Source organism: Cricetulus griseus, chromosome 6 (assembly GCF_003668045.3).
Source record: "Cricetulus griseus strain 17A/GY chromosome 6, alternate assembly CriGri-PICRH-1.0, whole genome shotgun sequence".
Classification (NCBI taxonomy): Eukaryota; Metazoa; Chordata; class Mammalia; order Rodentia; family Cricetidae; genus Cricetulus; species Cricetulus griseus.
The window spans coordinates 49,688,447-49,701,534 of NC_048599.1; the positions used below are offsets into that span (position 1 = coordinate 49,688,447).

General features: G+C 40.9%; 1 protein-coding gene across 3 annotated transcripts in view; it reads right to left on the reverse strand.

Annotated features, from left to right (window-relative positions):
• Window positions 1-4,703: 4,703 nt before the first annotated feature.
• Tmem87b (transmembrane protein 87B) overlaps window positions 4,704-13,088 on the reverse strand; it is a 39,599-nt gene continuing 31,214 nt past the window's right edge. For 2 of the 3 annotated variants that reach the window (XM_027421844.2, XM_027421842.2), the window contains exons 17-19: window positions 9,822-9,874; window positions 8,524-8,554; window positions 4,704-7,845 (exon numbers count right to left, since the gene is read on the reverse strand). In XM_027421844.2, coding sequence (XP_027277645.1) covers window positions 7,786-7,845; window positions 8,524-8,554; window positions 9,822-9,874 — 144 coding nt within the window. In that variant the 3' untranslated portion in view covers window positions 4,704-7,785. Of the gene's footprint in view, window positions 7,846-8,523; window positions 8,555-9,815; window positions 9,875-13,088 lie in introns of those variants that run through there. The other variant, XR_004770421.1, reaches the window with a different exon arrangement.

The window sequence follows — 13,088 nt, forward strand, 5'->3', positions numbered from 1 at the left end:
CATCCTGACAGGTTTAGATACTTTTCTATTGCTGTAGTAAAACAGCATGATCAAGGCAACCTATCAACCACAAGCTAGATAGAGGGCGCTGAGAGTGGTCTAAGTCTTTTGAAACTTCACTGCCCCCATGGGACTTCCTCCAACAAGGCCACATCTAATCCTTCCCAAACAGTGTCACTTTCAGACATTTTTGCCTTTCCTTTTTTTTCCTAATGTCACCCCACAGTTCTTTATCTTGTCGAGTAGACCATTTAACATTATTAGCCATTTTTTTGATAATTGCATAGATGATACCATATTTATATCATTTCTATCCCACCCTCTCCCCTTCCAATGCCTTCTGTGCCCCAACTCCTTTTCAAGTTTATAATCTCTTCTTTAATTATTACTGTCTGCAGGGTCCATTTAGTGTTACTTGCATGTACATGTGCTTAAGGCTGACCATCTGGGACGCTCAACTTTGGAGAAGACTAATTATATATACTTCTCTCATCGGCCAGTAATTGCCTGTAGTTCTTTACCTAATAGTGGAGCCTTGTGAGATTTCCCCATCCACATCAGCACATCAACTGACATTGTTGTAGTGCAGGTCTTGTTGATCATATTGTTGAGATCTCATGGGTATAGTTTCCTTGTCACATATAGAAGATGCTATAGCAAATGCCCTGGTCCTCTGGCTCTTAGAATCTTCCTAAACCCTCTTTGACAATATTCCCCAAGTTTTAGATGTAGGGGTTGTGTGTAGCTGTACCAGTTAGGGCTGGACACCATATGGTCAGCTGTAGACTTCTGTAATAGTCTCTACCTACTGCATAAAGAACTACATTACCTGTTGTTCAAAGATAAGTACTTAGAATGCAGCTAGAAATTATACCATGGGCTAGAGAGATGGCTCAATGGTTAAAAACATTGATTATTCTTCCAAAGGACACTGGTTCAATTCCCAGCACCCAACTGTCAGCTAACAACCATCTGTAACTCTAGTTCCAGAGGGTCTGGTACCCTCTTCTGCCTCTGTAGAAGACACCAGGTGTGCCTGTGTACACAGACATATATGCAAGCAAAATACCATTCACATAAAATAAAAATGCTTTTTAAAAAAGAAATTATACTGGTTTAAGAAAGTGGTAATAGTAGGTTCTCCTCATCTAGGGTCAATGACTTCACAATGATGTTGACTGGGTTTACACTATCAGGTGTGAATTCCCCTCTATTGAGTAGTCCTAATGTCCAAGTGTGTGGTTTATATCTTGTGGGGATATCTTGGGGCTTTTTGTTGTTGTTGTTTTGGTTTTTTTTTCTTCATTTTGTTTTTTCAAGACCGGGTTTCTCTGTGTAGTTTGGAGGCTGTCCTAGCTCTGTAGACCAGGCTGGCCTCAAACTCAGAGATCCACCTGTCTTTGCCTCCTGAGTGTTGGGTTTAAAGGTGTGTGCCACCACTGCCTGGCTTTGTGGGGATATCTTGTCATGATGGTCATTGTTGTGGTTTGTAGGTATCACAGCTGGATAGGAATATTGGTTACTTTTCTTCCTTGCATAGCATAGGGAGAAAAGATTGCACAGCAACTTTGCATATTCTTGAGAACTAGTCCTCAGGGAAGAGGCTTCTGAGTTGGTTCCAGTTGGAGATTCATCCAAGTACTGTTTGCAAAATGTGTGGTGTCTTCAGCAATGTGGTCTCACCTTCAAGTCTGGATAATAACAAAGGGCAATGGCAATAGCCTATATTGTTTTGGGATTGTTCTAGATCTCCCTTAACCAACAATTTGAAGGGAGAATTTGCACTAAGGTTTGTGTTAGATAGTCTATGGTTCTTGGGGAAAAAATTGTTACCCTAAGTGGTATAACTACATCCAAATTTCCTCTTTCTCTCTCTCTTCATCCATCCATCCATCCATCCATCCATCCATCCATCCATCCATCCATCCATCCATCCAGTTTATTATCTAATATGTGTAAACACATATGTATTTTTAAGTTCACATAAAACAATGCTTCCCTAAGGCTTTTTCAAACACCCTTAATGTTATTGAACCCTCCTCCCTCTTTCCCTTTGTACTGGCCTCCCTCACCAGTTTCCAGCTAAATTCTTCTTGCCCCCTGTCTTAGTTAGGGTTTCTATTGCTGTGAAGAGACACTATGACCATAATAGTCAATAGGCAATTCTTATAAAGGAAAACATTTAACTGAAGTGGTGGTTTAGTTTCAGAGGTTCAGTCCATTATCGTCATGGTGAGACAGGTGGCATGCAAGCAGACATGGTGCTGTAGAGGTAGCTAAGAGTTCTATATCTTGTAGGCAACCGGAAGTAGACTGAGACACTGGGCAGTATCTTGAGCATATGAGACCTCAACACTTCTTCCAATAAGGCATCTACTCCAACAAAGCCACACCTCCTAATAACGCCACTTTTTTGAGCTTATGGGAGCCAATTGCATTCAAACTACCACACTCTTTTCCCATTTCTCCCTTCCAGCACCAGTGTCCAGCTACCCTGCTCTTTAGAGCTCTTCCATTATTTTGTGTGTGGTACTGGGAATTGAACCAAGGGACTCGTGCCTATTCTTAAACAGATTTTAAAAGTCTAGCATTTAAATACGTAGCATGAGCTGGCCATGGTGGCACACACCTTTAATTCCAGCACCCAGGAGGCAGAGGCAGGTGGATCTCTGAGTTTGAGGCCAGCCTGGTCTACAGAGTAAGTTCCATTGTAGCCAGGGCTATATAGAGAGAACCAGTCTGTTAAAGTAGGTCAATTAAATATAAAAATTAAGATGTAGCATGCTTAATGTCTTTAAGGTCTTTTCGTTCATCTTCAAATTCACAGACTGACATTTAGTAATTTAGTAAAAATGCTTTTATTGGTTGGTTAAAGGAAAACAATTTTCCAGGGATGGTATTTGGCACCACCTGCTGAATAGTTTGGGTATGTTTGTCAATGTATGAACTGAGTTTGAGGAACTACTGTCAAGGTTATTTTCATCTGAATTCAGCTTCAGGACAGCCTGTGGTAGAGGAAATTTGGTTGTGAATCCATGGTCACTTAAGGTGGGACTTGTCCTGGGAAACTTCCTTTCAATATGAATATGTCAACCTTTGGATGTTTCAGGTGGGGTTTCTTAGCCAAGTCTCTGTTGCCTCCCACAGCCTAGACTCAACTGCAGCTTCCCCATCTACTCAGCTGCCTAGGCAGGCTGCACACCAGGCTGCAGGCCCTTTTTGTATTACCTTCACATCTGACTAGCAAGTAAACAAAACTTCCCCCATCCCCAGGACCGTGAGACAGTCTTTCACAGACAATTCCTGCCGACATGATGCTTGCCTATTCACTTTGCCAAGAGGATGATCCTTGGCAAGTGGTTTATCTCTGACCCTCCACTTTCTTCTCATCTTTAAACCAACAGGGGAGTTATAGAAATGGACCTCCTTGAAACTTGGGTAGGACAGCAGTGAACAAAGTTTGGGTCCTGCAAACACTCCTGACTCTCCCAAATTGTTATAAAACAGCTCAGGTGTTTCCTCTGAGACTTCTGTGTTGTCCCCTCACTACAGCTCAATGCTGGGAGGATGTCTGTGAAGTGTCCCCTCCACACCTGCTTACAGCGGGGTGTGCTTTATTCCTGTGCCCTAAGGCCACACTGGCTTCTCCTTTTTTTCCTTTTGTCAAGTGCTTTTTCTTTTCTTCTTTTGGGACAGGGTCTCACTATGTCACTCTGGCTGGCCTAGAATTCTTTATATAGAACAAGTTGTCCCTGAACTCACTGAGATCCACCTGCCTCTGCCTCTGCCTCTGGAGTACTGGGATTAAAGACATGCACCATCATACCAGTTTACACCAACCTGCAAGTGTATGAGTTTCTTGCTTACATGTACCTGTGCATGTACATGTTGTGTGATGCTCTAAGGCCAGAGAAAGGTATCTGATCCTTTGGGAATAGTTATAGACAGTTGTGAGCTGTCATTTGGGTGCTGGGAAAATCCAGGTTCTCTGCAAAAACAAGTGTTCTTAACCACTGAGCCATCTCTCCAGCCCTCAGACAACTTTGACTAAAATTTTCTTAAGGGCTGAAAGCCAGTTGTGGTCAGCAAGTACCTGAACTCAACGGTAGCACAAGCTGTGGGGTCATTTAAGCCCTTGACACTCATCCCTCTGCAGATGTGCTCTAATTCATGCTTCATATATGTACTGTACTATTATCACAAACTTCATTTTATGCAAAAGCTGACACCATTCTGTAAGAGGTGGACAGGCCACAGTTCACTCATTATTCTTGTCTGGTGCTGACATTTAGCTTGTCTCTAGTTTTTGTGTATGTGCAGAAACCTTACTCTGTATTTTGAAACATCTTTGGAAACATCAAATGAATAGGCATTATTCAAAGGTCTTAAACTTTGCCGGGTTTTTCACCAAGACTGAGTCAATATCATCATGCACGAATACTCTCATTTCATTAGACTGAGAGATGACTGGTTTCTCTCTCACAAACACACGTACAAATCGATATAAATGCACACACGGGTGTACAAACTTAGGTTAACTTTATTTAAATATTTCCTTGTTTTGTTCTGCTCTATCACAATGATTTTCTGACTTCTAGCTGTACCTCTCTTTTAAAGAATCCCATGCCTTGCCGTCTCCTGGAGTCTGCATTTCCTACAGATTTTCATGAGGTAGCACTAACAGATAATCTCAGAAAACAATCTCCAAATGTCAGAAAGAAATTTATTTAAAAAAAATATTAAGGCACAAAAATACAATTTTTTCAAACAAAAAGTCCTTTAAATTGCTGTGTTCTATACTCAAAGAAATTTCTCCCAAATAATAATTTAATCTTTTTAAATAGAGAATATATTTTAACCTCTAAACTTTCTCCCCAAAGAATGAATGTTTTCCTAGTTCTAAAGAAGCTTCATACAGTATCAAGTTCCTGTCCTATAGTGTACACTTCCTTAGAAATCTAGTCTTGTCACTTATATATATCTGAGTGTTCACAATTTGAATATTAAACTTCCTCTGATAGATGTAAGGCTTGGTGTTTTGTATTGCTTACTGCATGCTGTCAATCACAGACATGAGTATCACAACAGGAGACAAAACCTAGCATGGTCTCTCTCAGCTTCAGTTATAGACAGCCAGGTCAATAGCCCCAAACCTCCTTCAAAAGGGTATGCAGATCAACTCTATGTGCACACGTTAAGCCTAATCTTGACATTATAGTAGTCTAAGCATGATGTACCATAATCCAGACAGAAAGTTCGCACTTTCCACAGGATAGGAAAACAGTTAAAAAAAAATACAAAAAACAAACAAAAAATCTAGGAAAAGCATGGGGGCATCCTACCAACTCCCAAGTTGACAATTTCCAACTCTTGTTTCTTACTGAAATATAATAACTACCCCAGAAGGCACACATTTAAATATTAACCTAATTCAAATTATGAAAAAATGTCTCAAGCAAACTTCATAAATCATCAAAATTTAGCATGAACTAAATAACAAGAAGTCTGAGCACTAAACTGGAACCTTATCCTCAGACCTCTCAACTAACTGGGAGGTCCTGCCAACAGCATCCTGAACAAACAGAGGTGGGCACCTGGAATGTCCCAGTGTTGTCTGGAGATTTGGGGCAGATGGGGAAGGAGATTGAGGGGCTACACGGCAGCCCTCCCAGTGCTTATGAACTACACCTACTGTGTAGGGACATACGCTAGGGCTAAGAAGGCCCCCCAAGAAATACTCAGGTCACTGAACATTATTACACATGGCACAATTATCACTAAAGGCAACAGACACCACACACACCCTTCCAAAACACTTCTAGGGATTAAGATGGAACTCTACTAGCTCTGGATGGAAACAAAAGTGTTCATTTCAGCCTGGAGCTATGACAGAGGCAACATCACTTATCTTTCCTGTTTTTTCTTTTTGAAACACTACTGAGGTGGTATCAAAAGCATTTCCCTGGCCATCAGCTACCCAATACACTTACCAGTGTGGGCTCCTGCTGGCTGTGCACAGAAACATTCAACTGCAGGCAATGGGGGTGTGGGTGAACTGCCTCACCGGGGAGGACAGGGCATTAAATGCAGATTCAAAGTGGGCCTTGGTGGTGCATGCCTGCAATCTTAGCAAAAGGTTCTCAAGTCCAACATCAGTCAGCCTGGGCTACAGCGACACCCTGCAACCCCCACCCCTTAAGAGGCATCTCCTGTTCTCAAATAACTAGTTAGAAAGTAGACTATGCCAAAGCCAAAATGGACAAGCACACAGGAAAGCATGGTGGACAGAAGCCACTGCTGTGGTGGAAACTGACAGGAGTGGAGCCACCACGGTTGAACTGGCCACTCTCCCCCTGGGAAGCGCCAGGAACCAGTGGGTATTCGAGCCAGCCTTTCTCCATCAGGTCTGCCAACACTGCACAGTTTCCCAGTGTTCACTATGGAAAACACATTTTCCAGACATACAGCTATAGAAATATATCTCTATCAACCCCTTTGAAATAAGTACACAGGAAATTAACTCAAAAAGTAGGCTTTTGAATGAAGGGTTTGTTTTGTGGCATCACAGTGAAAATCACTGCAGGTTATAGTTAAATGTTCCTGGTCAGATTTTCACATTTTCTCAATTATTCCAAGTTACTGCAATTCACAAGGCCAAGAGTCCTACAGAGGAAAGCCCTAAGACCCTGCCTTTCATTACTAAATGTTGTCAGCCTGGTATCTTTGGTCACAAAAGTAGTAAAGCATTCACATTTTCATCACACTATATTCAAGTGCCTTTCAAGTCTACAACATTCTATATTTAAAATATTAGAATACAAACTCTCAATCATACATTATAAACATAATTTAACAAAGCAAGGTGAGAAATATGGTTGAGGGTTGGTAAATTACATGTTGATGCATGGTAATAGTTAGTTGCCATCATGGAATGGCAAACACCAAGAATGTGTAACCAACCTGATACTGTGCACAGTCCCCACAAAAGGAATGGTGCACGGAGGGGCTGGGAAGAAAGTGCTTTAGGGGAGCCACAGGGCCAGTGTCACAGCAGAATTAGCAGCAGCATGTGTACATGTGGCCTGCATGTCTTTGGACATACGTTTCTCGTTGTGCACTTGTATTCCCCTGAGCTCAGATTCCATGATGTGCAGTGCATGGTGGTATTTACAAATAAGAGCTTTGTGTACACCAACAGAGGGGACAGGACTAAACATATGAACATGCTCATGTTCCAATATTAAGTCACTTCAGTATAAAAACTCCAATAAAATTACCACTACAAAGATGAACACTGCTGTGGAGCATTCAGGAGCATCATGTTATCTTAAGAGGAGAAGGAAGGTGTGTTCATAGATTCTTTCCCTTTTCTTTTTTTACTTTTGTTGTTTGTGTGATTTTTTTGAGACAGGGTCTCACTACGTAGCTCTCTCTGGTTGTCCTGGAACTTCGTAGACCAGGCTGGCCTTGAATTCAGAGATTTCAACTGCCAGGCATGTATAACCACACCCAGCTACAGATTCTTTGTTCTGGAGAAAACTGAGACCACAAATTTGAATGCCAGTAGCTGTCACCTAACTCACATCTGTGTAGACATTGCTAAGACTATCAGATTATTTCCAAATTCAGGCAACTTAATGGCAATTAAACTGACTTTATGAGTCAGTTTTAAAGATGGCTTTATGAGGGCGGCAGACCCTCCCACTCCTGAATCCTTCATTTTCGTACACAAATCTCCAAGACAACACAATGAAACAGAGTGAAGCCGTCGACTACAGGTCCCAGTCACATTATCTTTTCTGAAGAGAACATCTTTTCAGCTATTTCAGATCTGGTCATAATTTCCTAGGGGGGAAAAATAGGTGTCAAATGTTGGGGTTACACCCAGAACCTACTAAAACTTTATCTTACAAGTCACTATATTTAATCTTTTTAATAGCCCTAACTTTGGGAAAATATCAGGTAAGAACCACAGCCCCCACATTTTCTAATTTAGCAGTCTGTCATGTGGCAAGGCCTTCTCCACCCTGCCATCCTGCCACAGCACTACTTCAGAGCCATCTCCCTTCCAGCTCTTCTCATGCTCTACCACCAACACAGTGTGTACCAACTGCTAATAGCCACCCCTCCTCTGTATGAGCCAGGGCTTTGTCATTTATCCTTTAATCCATATACTGAAGATGTACCCTGCCTTGGGCTACCCTGCATTGTCTAGTTGACCAATAACTAACCCCCAAAAAGCCTTTATTTAAATTGCATGCTTAGTAAGGAAAGCTGGAAAGAAACTATTCCAATAAATTATTTACATATGTCAGAAGTTAAACAAAAGACACACAAGGCTTCTTCCCTTCATTTACACCAAGAATCCTTTATCCTGCTTCTCCCTGCAGTGAGACTTAGCCCACAATCCTTCACACTTCAAGCCAGCACCGCATCCTTCTGCCTGTTCAGGTGGTAATTGCTTCAAAAGGTTATTTTCAGAATATGGAAACAGCTAAAGGAAATAAGCAAAAGCAGCTTTACCTCATCTGAGTCCACTAAGACGGGGAGAGCTCTGAAACAAAAGAGACAAAAACAATGAACTCCACAAAAGCTGTAGGGGCAGTAGGGCATCCAGGAGGAACCAGGGCTTAAGGTACTGGCAATGTTCTGCCTTCAGATTATAGAAAGGAACTCATTTAAAAACTGCATTGGCATCTACCTAGGATGTGGACAATTTCCAGAATGTGTGTTCCTTTGAAAATGTTCAGCCTAAAGTTAACAGAAATATTTAAAAAAATTGAACTTCAAATAGAAACAAGCTAGTACAAGGGAATCCTACTACATGTGGAGCAGTTGGTTGAAAACTCACATGAGAATTGAAACACCCCACCCCCTATTTACTTTTCAATCCTTGGCTATTTCTTTTTTTTTTTTTTTTTTTTACTTGTAACAATTGTCTTGGTATTCACCACTTAACTAGAAAACTTGTGCTTTTGTAAAAAACTAGGAAAGATAAGCACATTACCAAAGGTAATATTTCTCTTTTATGGAAAACGTTTGTTTGGAGATGTATTTAATTATTGTGTTAGCAGGTGTGTGTGCTTGGAGCACAAGTGTGGACGTCAGGGGCTACTCAGGAGCTTGCTCTTGCCTTCTACTGCTGAGGCCTGGGAACTAAACTCTTGGCCTGGGAACTAAACTCTTGGCCTTTGCCTGCTGTGCCAGACACAAACAGACCTAAAATTCCCAGTATTTAAGGATGAAATGTAAAGGACCTTGAAACTGGTGGGGTGGGGGTGGGGGAGCAAATACAGAAAAAATAAAACCACCACAGAAAATTAAGTTCACACAACACACAGGGATGAAAACTAAAACAGCCTCCTTCTGAAGCCTTGAGAGCTTGGGCTGGTGAGATGGCTCAGTGAATAAGTATGCCACCAACATGGTGACTCGAATTAGATCCCTGGGCCCATAAGGAAGGAGGGAACCAACTTCTACAAGTTGTTTCCTGACCTTTGTCATAATGTTTATGAGCATGTGTGTGCACACACACAGGTGGATATAAAAATTGTTTTACATATGTCTGAACTTTTCTGTAAAACAAAATTAAATGATTCTGAAAACTGTAACCAGGAAGAGAGGGAGTTAGTTGCAGGCTATTAATATTGAAATGGATGTACAGTAGAAGGGCAGGGAAAGGGGTTGAGGCTGTGTTTAGCTCTGTAAGAAGTAGTGACAGGACACACACACACACACACACACACACACACACTGACAAACATCCAATGAAATCCCTTAAACTATAGCCTCAGGTTCAAACTTAAACATAGGATATTTACACGTCTGTGAATGAAGAGGGAATATTTTCTTCCACCCACTTCAAATCTTCATCCTGTAGAAATAAATACTTATATTTAGTATTTGCTAAATATCACCTGAAAACATACATGGGGGGGGGCATGTTTGTAAGTTTACAAACCTGAATCAGATGCATGGAATCTGTTAGTTGTCACATGTGCTCTAAGAAGCTGGCTCAGGATGTCACACACCAAGTGACAGTGTTTCATAACAGACAGAAAATTGCTGATCTTTCTGTTTCTTGGTTTTAGTTAAGAATATTACTGTTCTTTTTCTTTTTGTCTCAAGAAATCGAAATGAAAATGCAGAATTGGTTTGTAAGACAGCAAATAGCAAGGTTCACTTTGATTTTTGCTTCTATTCCTCATTATGCCCAATTTGTACAAATTCTCGAGTTTATATTTTTTCAATTGAAAACAATAATGGACAATGCTCCAACCTCAGTAAAGCACTGAAATGGTGTGCATATACCTGTGTTCATAGTCCTACACGAGGCAAGGAAGGCCAATCAGCTGGGGTAGGTGTTTTCCCTTCTAATAGAAATTTGCTTCTAGTAATTACACTTAGAAAAGAGAAATGACAGTATAAAATAAATCAAGTTTTTCTTTCCTATGTACCTGGCAACCTGGGTCACTCTACTTGCAGCAGTAAGCGCCTTGCTGACTGAAACAAGGCAACAGAGCCCCATTTCTGTGTGTGGGTTCCAGGTAGAAATTAGTAATGAAAAATAAGACCTCTAATTTCTAATCAAAAGCCAACAACACTTAGCTTAGAAGAATGAATAAAAATCCTTTGACATGTGACCACTGAGTTTTAAATAGAGTGATATTTTCACCAGAAGGAAAATAACAAGTTGGAAACGTTAACACAGCTTAAGTATTCCTCATCTAAAAATTATTGGGGCCAGAAGTGTTTTAGATTACACATTTTATATTTCCAAGTATTTGCATATACACATATGCAAAAAGCACCCACACTGAAACATGAAATTCATTTATGATTCATACACTTTACATGCACAAGCTGAAGGCAATTTTAAGTAGTATTTGTAAGAATTTAGTATATGAAACAAAGTTCCTCAGTAGTTTTTCTACTTGTGTCATGTTGATGCTCAGAAACTTGGAGGCTTTGAATTTTCAGATTAGAGTGCTCTAGCTGCAGCTCTAATACGGCTAAGTAAAACTAGAGGCTTTTAAAAGCAAAAATTCCCATGAAACTACTCCAAGAATACATTTTACAGGCTGCCAAAAGTAAAAATAAGAGAATTCATCAAATCTACCAGAGAACAGTGTTGTCATACAGCACTTGTCCTGTGAAACTCCCACATATATAATTTTATATATAGTATCATTCCATGGCAGCAGAGTGCACTTTACATGCAGAAGCTGAAGGCAATTTTAAATAGTATTTGTAAGAATTTAGTATATGAAACAAAGTTCCACAGTAGTTTGTAAGTAGTGTATGTAAGGCTTCATTCTGCTTCACTGCCATCATCATCACTTTCATTTACCGCAACGTGTAAGGTATTTTAAGACTCATCTTTGAGCCAAGTGTGGTAGTGCAGGCCTTTTATCCCAGCACTCGGAAGGCAGAGATAGGCAGATCTGTGAGTTTGAGGCCAGCCTGGTCTACACAGTGATCTCTGGATTTGGTTCATTGCACCCCCTTGATGGCTCACAACCAGCCATAACTGCAGTCCCAGAGGTTTTGACTCTCTCCTCTGAACCGAGGGCACCAGGTACACACATGCACACACATACATGTGAGCAATACTCATATACATAAAACTATAAAATAGTCTATAAACTCATCCCTGCCTTATATTACAAAGCCATGGGGTTACTGACTGTAAATGACTGGTTGTTTCTGTCCACACCTTTCTTGGGTGCCACTACTATGCCTCCCTAATAAGAACAGCTGTGGGATTCTTTGCATAGCCCTTTGGTGGTGTGCTTTATACTTATTGAGCACACATATAACTGTGGATGGTCAGGAAGATGATTTCTGCTTAAGCTATATAATTTTGATGATTAAAAATAACACTAGGATATTTTATATACTCAGACTGACATAGGATTCTCAGTCACAAAGATAGCTTTTTACACAGACAGCTAATTTTAGACTCCAGAACAAATTCAAAGCAGGCTGACTGCTCCTGGAGACAACTATCTGGTTGCCCCTAGAGACAAATACATGAGGTCATTTCCCCAGGTGTTTTGCTGATTCAAGGTCAGAGGTTGAAGCAACTTTAGTAGACATAGCTCCCTGCAGCAATGAACTTTCTGCACTACTCTCTTACCACTCAAGGTTCAGGTAATTAATTGTTAAGTCTTGAATTACAATGTCATTTTCTGTCTGGGAACATTAACCATTTAAGCTACATGCATGGCCAAGTGTTACTCACTGGCGGGTCAACGTGATATCTCTGCCTAAGAGAAACTATGTGACTTATCTTGTGTTATGAGAATGGGTCAGGTTCTGGAAATGTAATATATAATTATTCAGAGTTTGGCTGTGGGAACAGGGGCAGTGAAGAGAGCAGAGGAAGGGTTGGGGGGGGGGAGAGGCTATGGAGAAAAATTAGAGAGAAGCTCCTGATTAGATGAATGAGCTAATTAGGAAGCTGTGGAGAGGAGTTTTTCAAGATGAAGTAAAGAGAAAGTTGTTATCAGAAAGAATGTGTGTATTCTTACTTTTCCCCTCACAGAGAAAAAGTCTAACCCTCAAATAGATAAGAATTTTTTCCTAAGCTCTTAGCCCCATTCCAGGATTTTTTTTTTTTTTTTTTGCACACCTTGGGTGCTGACTAGAGGCTGGCCCCCACCCCCCAGATAGACTAATATTCTACATTTTATTCATGCATTCATAGTTTTAAAAGTCTGTTGTTTTGGAAAGGGAATGGGACATAAGAAACCCTTTTCACAACAGGTGACAACCTGTACCTAATACAGTTTCAAAAGAAACTGCTTGGATGTGCTGAAAAGCCACCACTGACTTTTACCAAGACAAAGCCTATCCATCTGGGATGAGCCTGGCAGAGCCCTGGCCAGACATGGACTCAGACACAACAGGGCTAGGGAAGCCTGAGGTGCTGCACCTCCAGCAAGTGCCTGGCCTCAGGCTGCTGGCCCAAGCACAGCACCTGACAAATGAGAATAGACAGCAGCAACATCGAAGCTGTGGGCCTGAACTTGCACCGGTGCCTGGAAACAGCTAATTTAACAACAACAAACCTTAGCAAAAGCCCC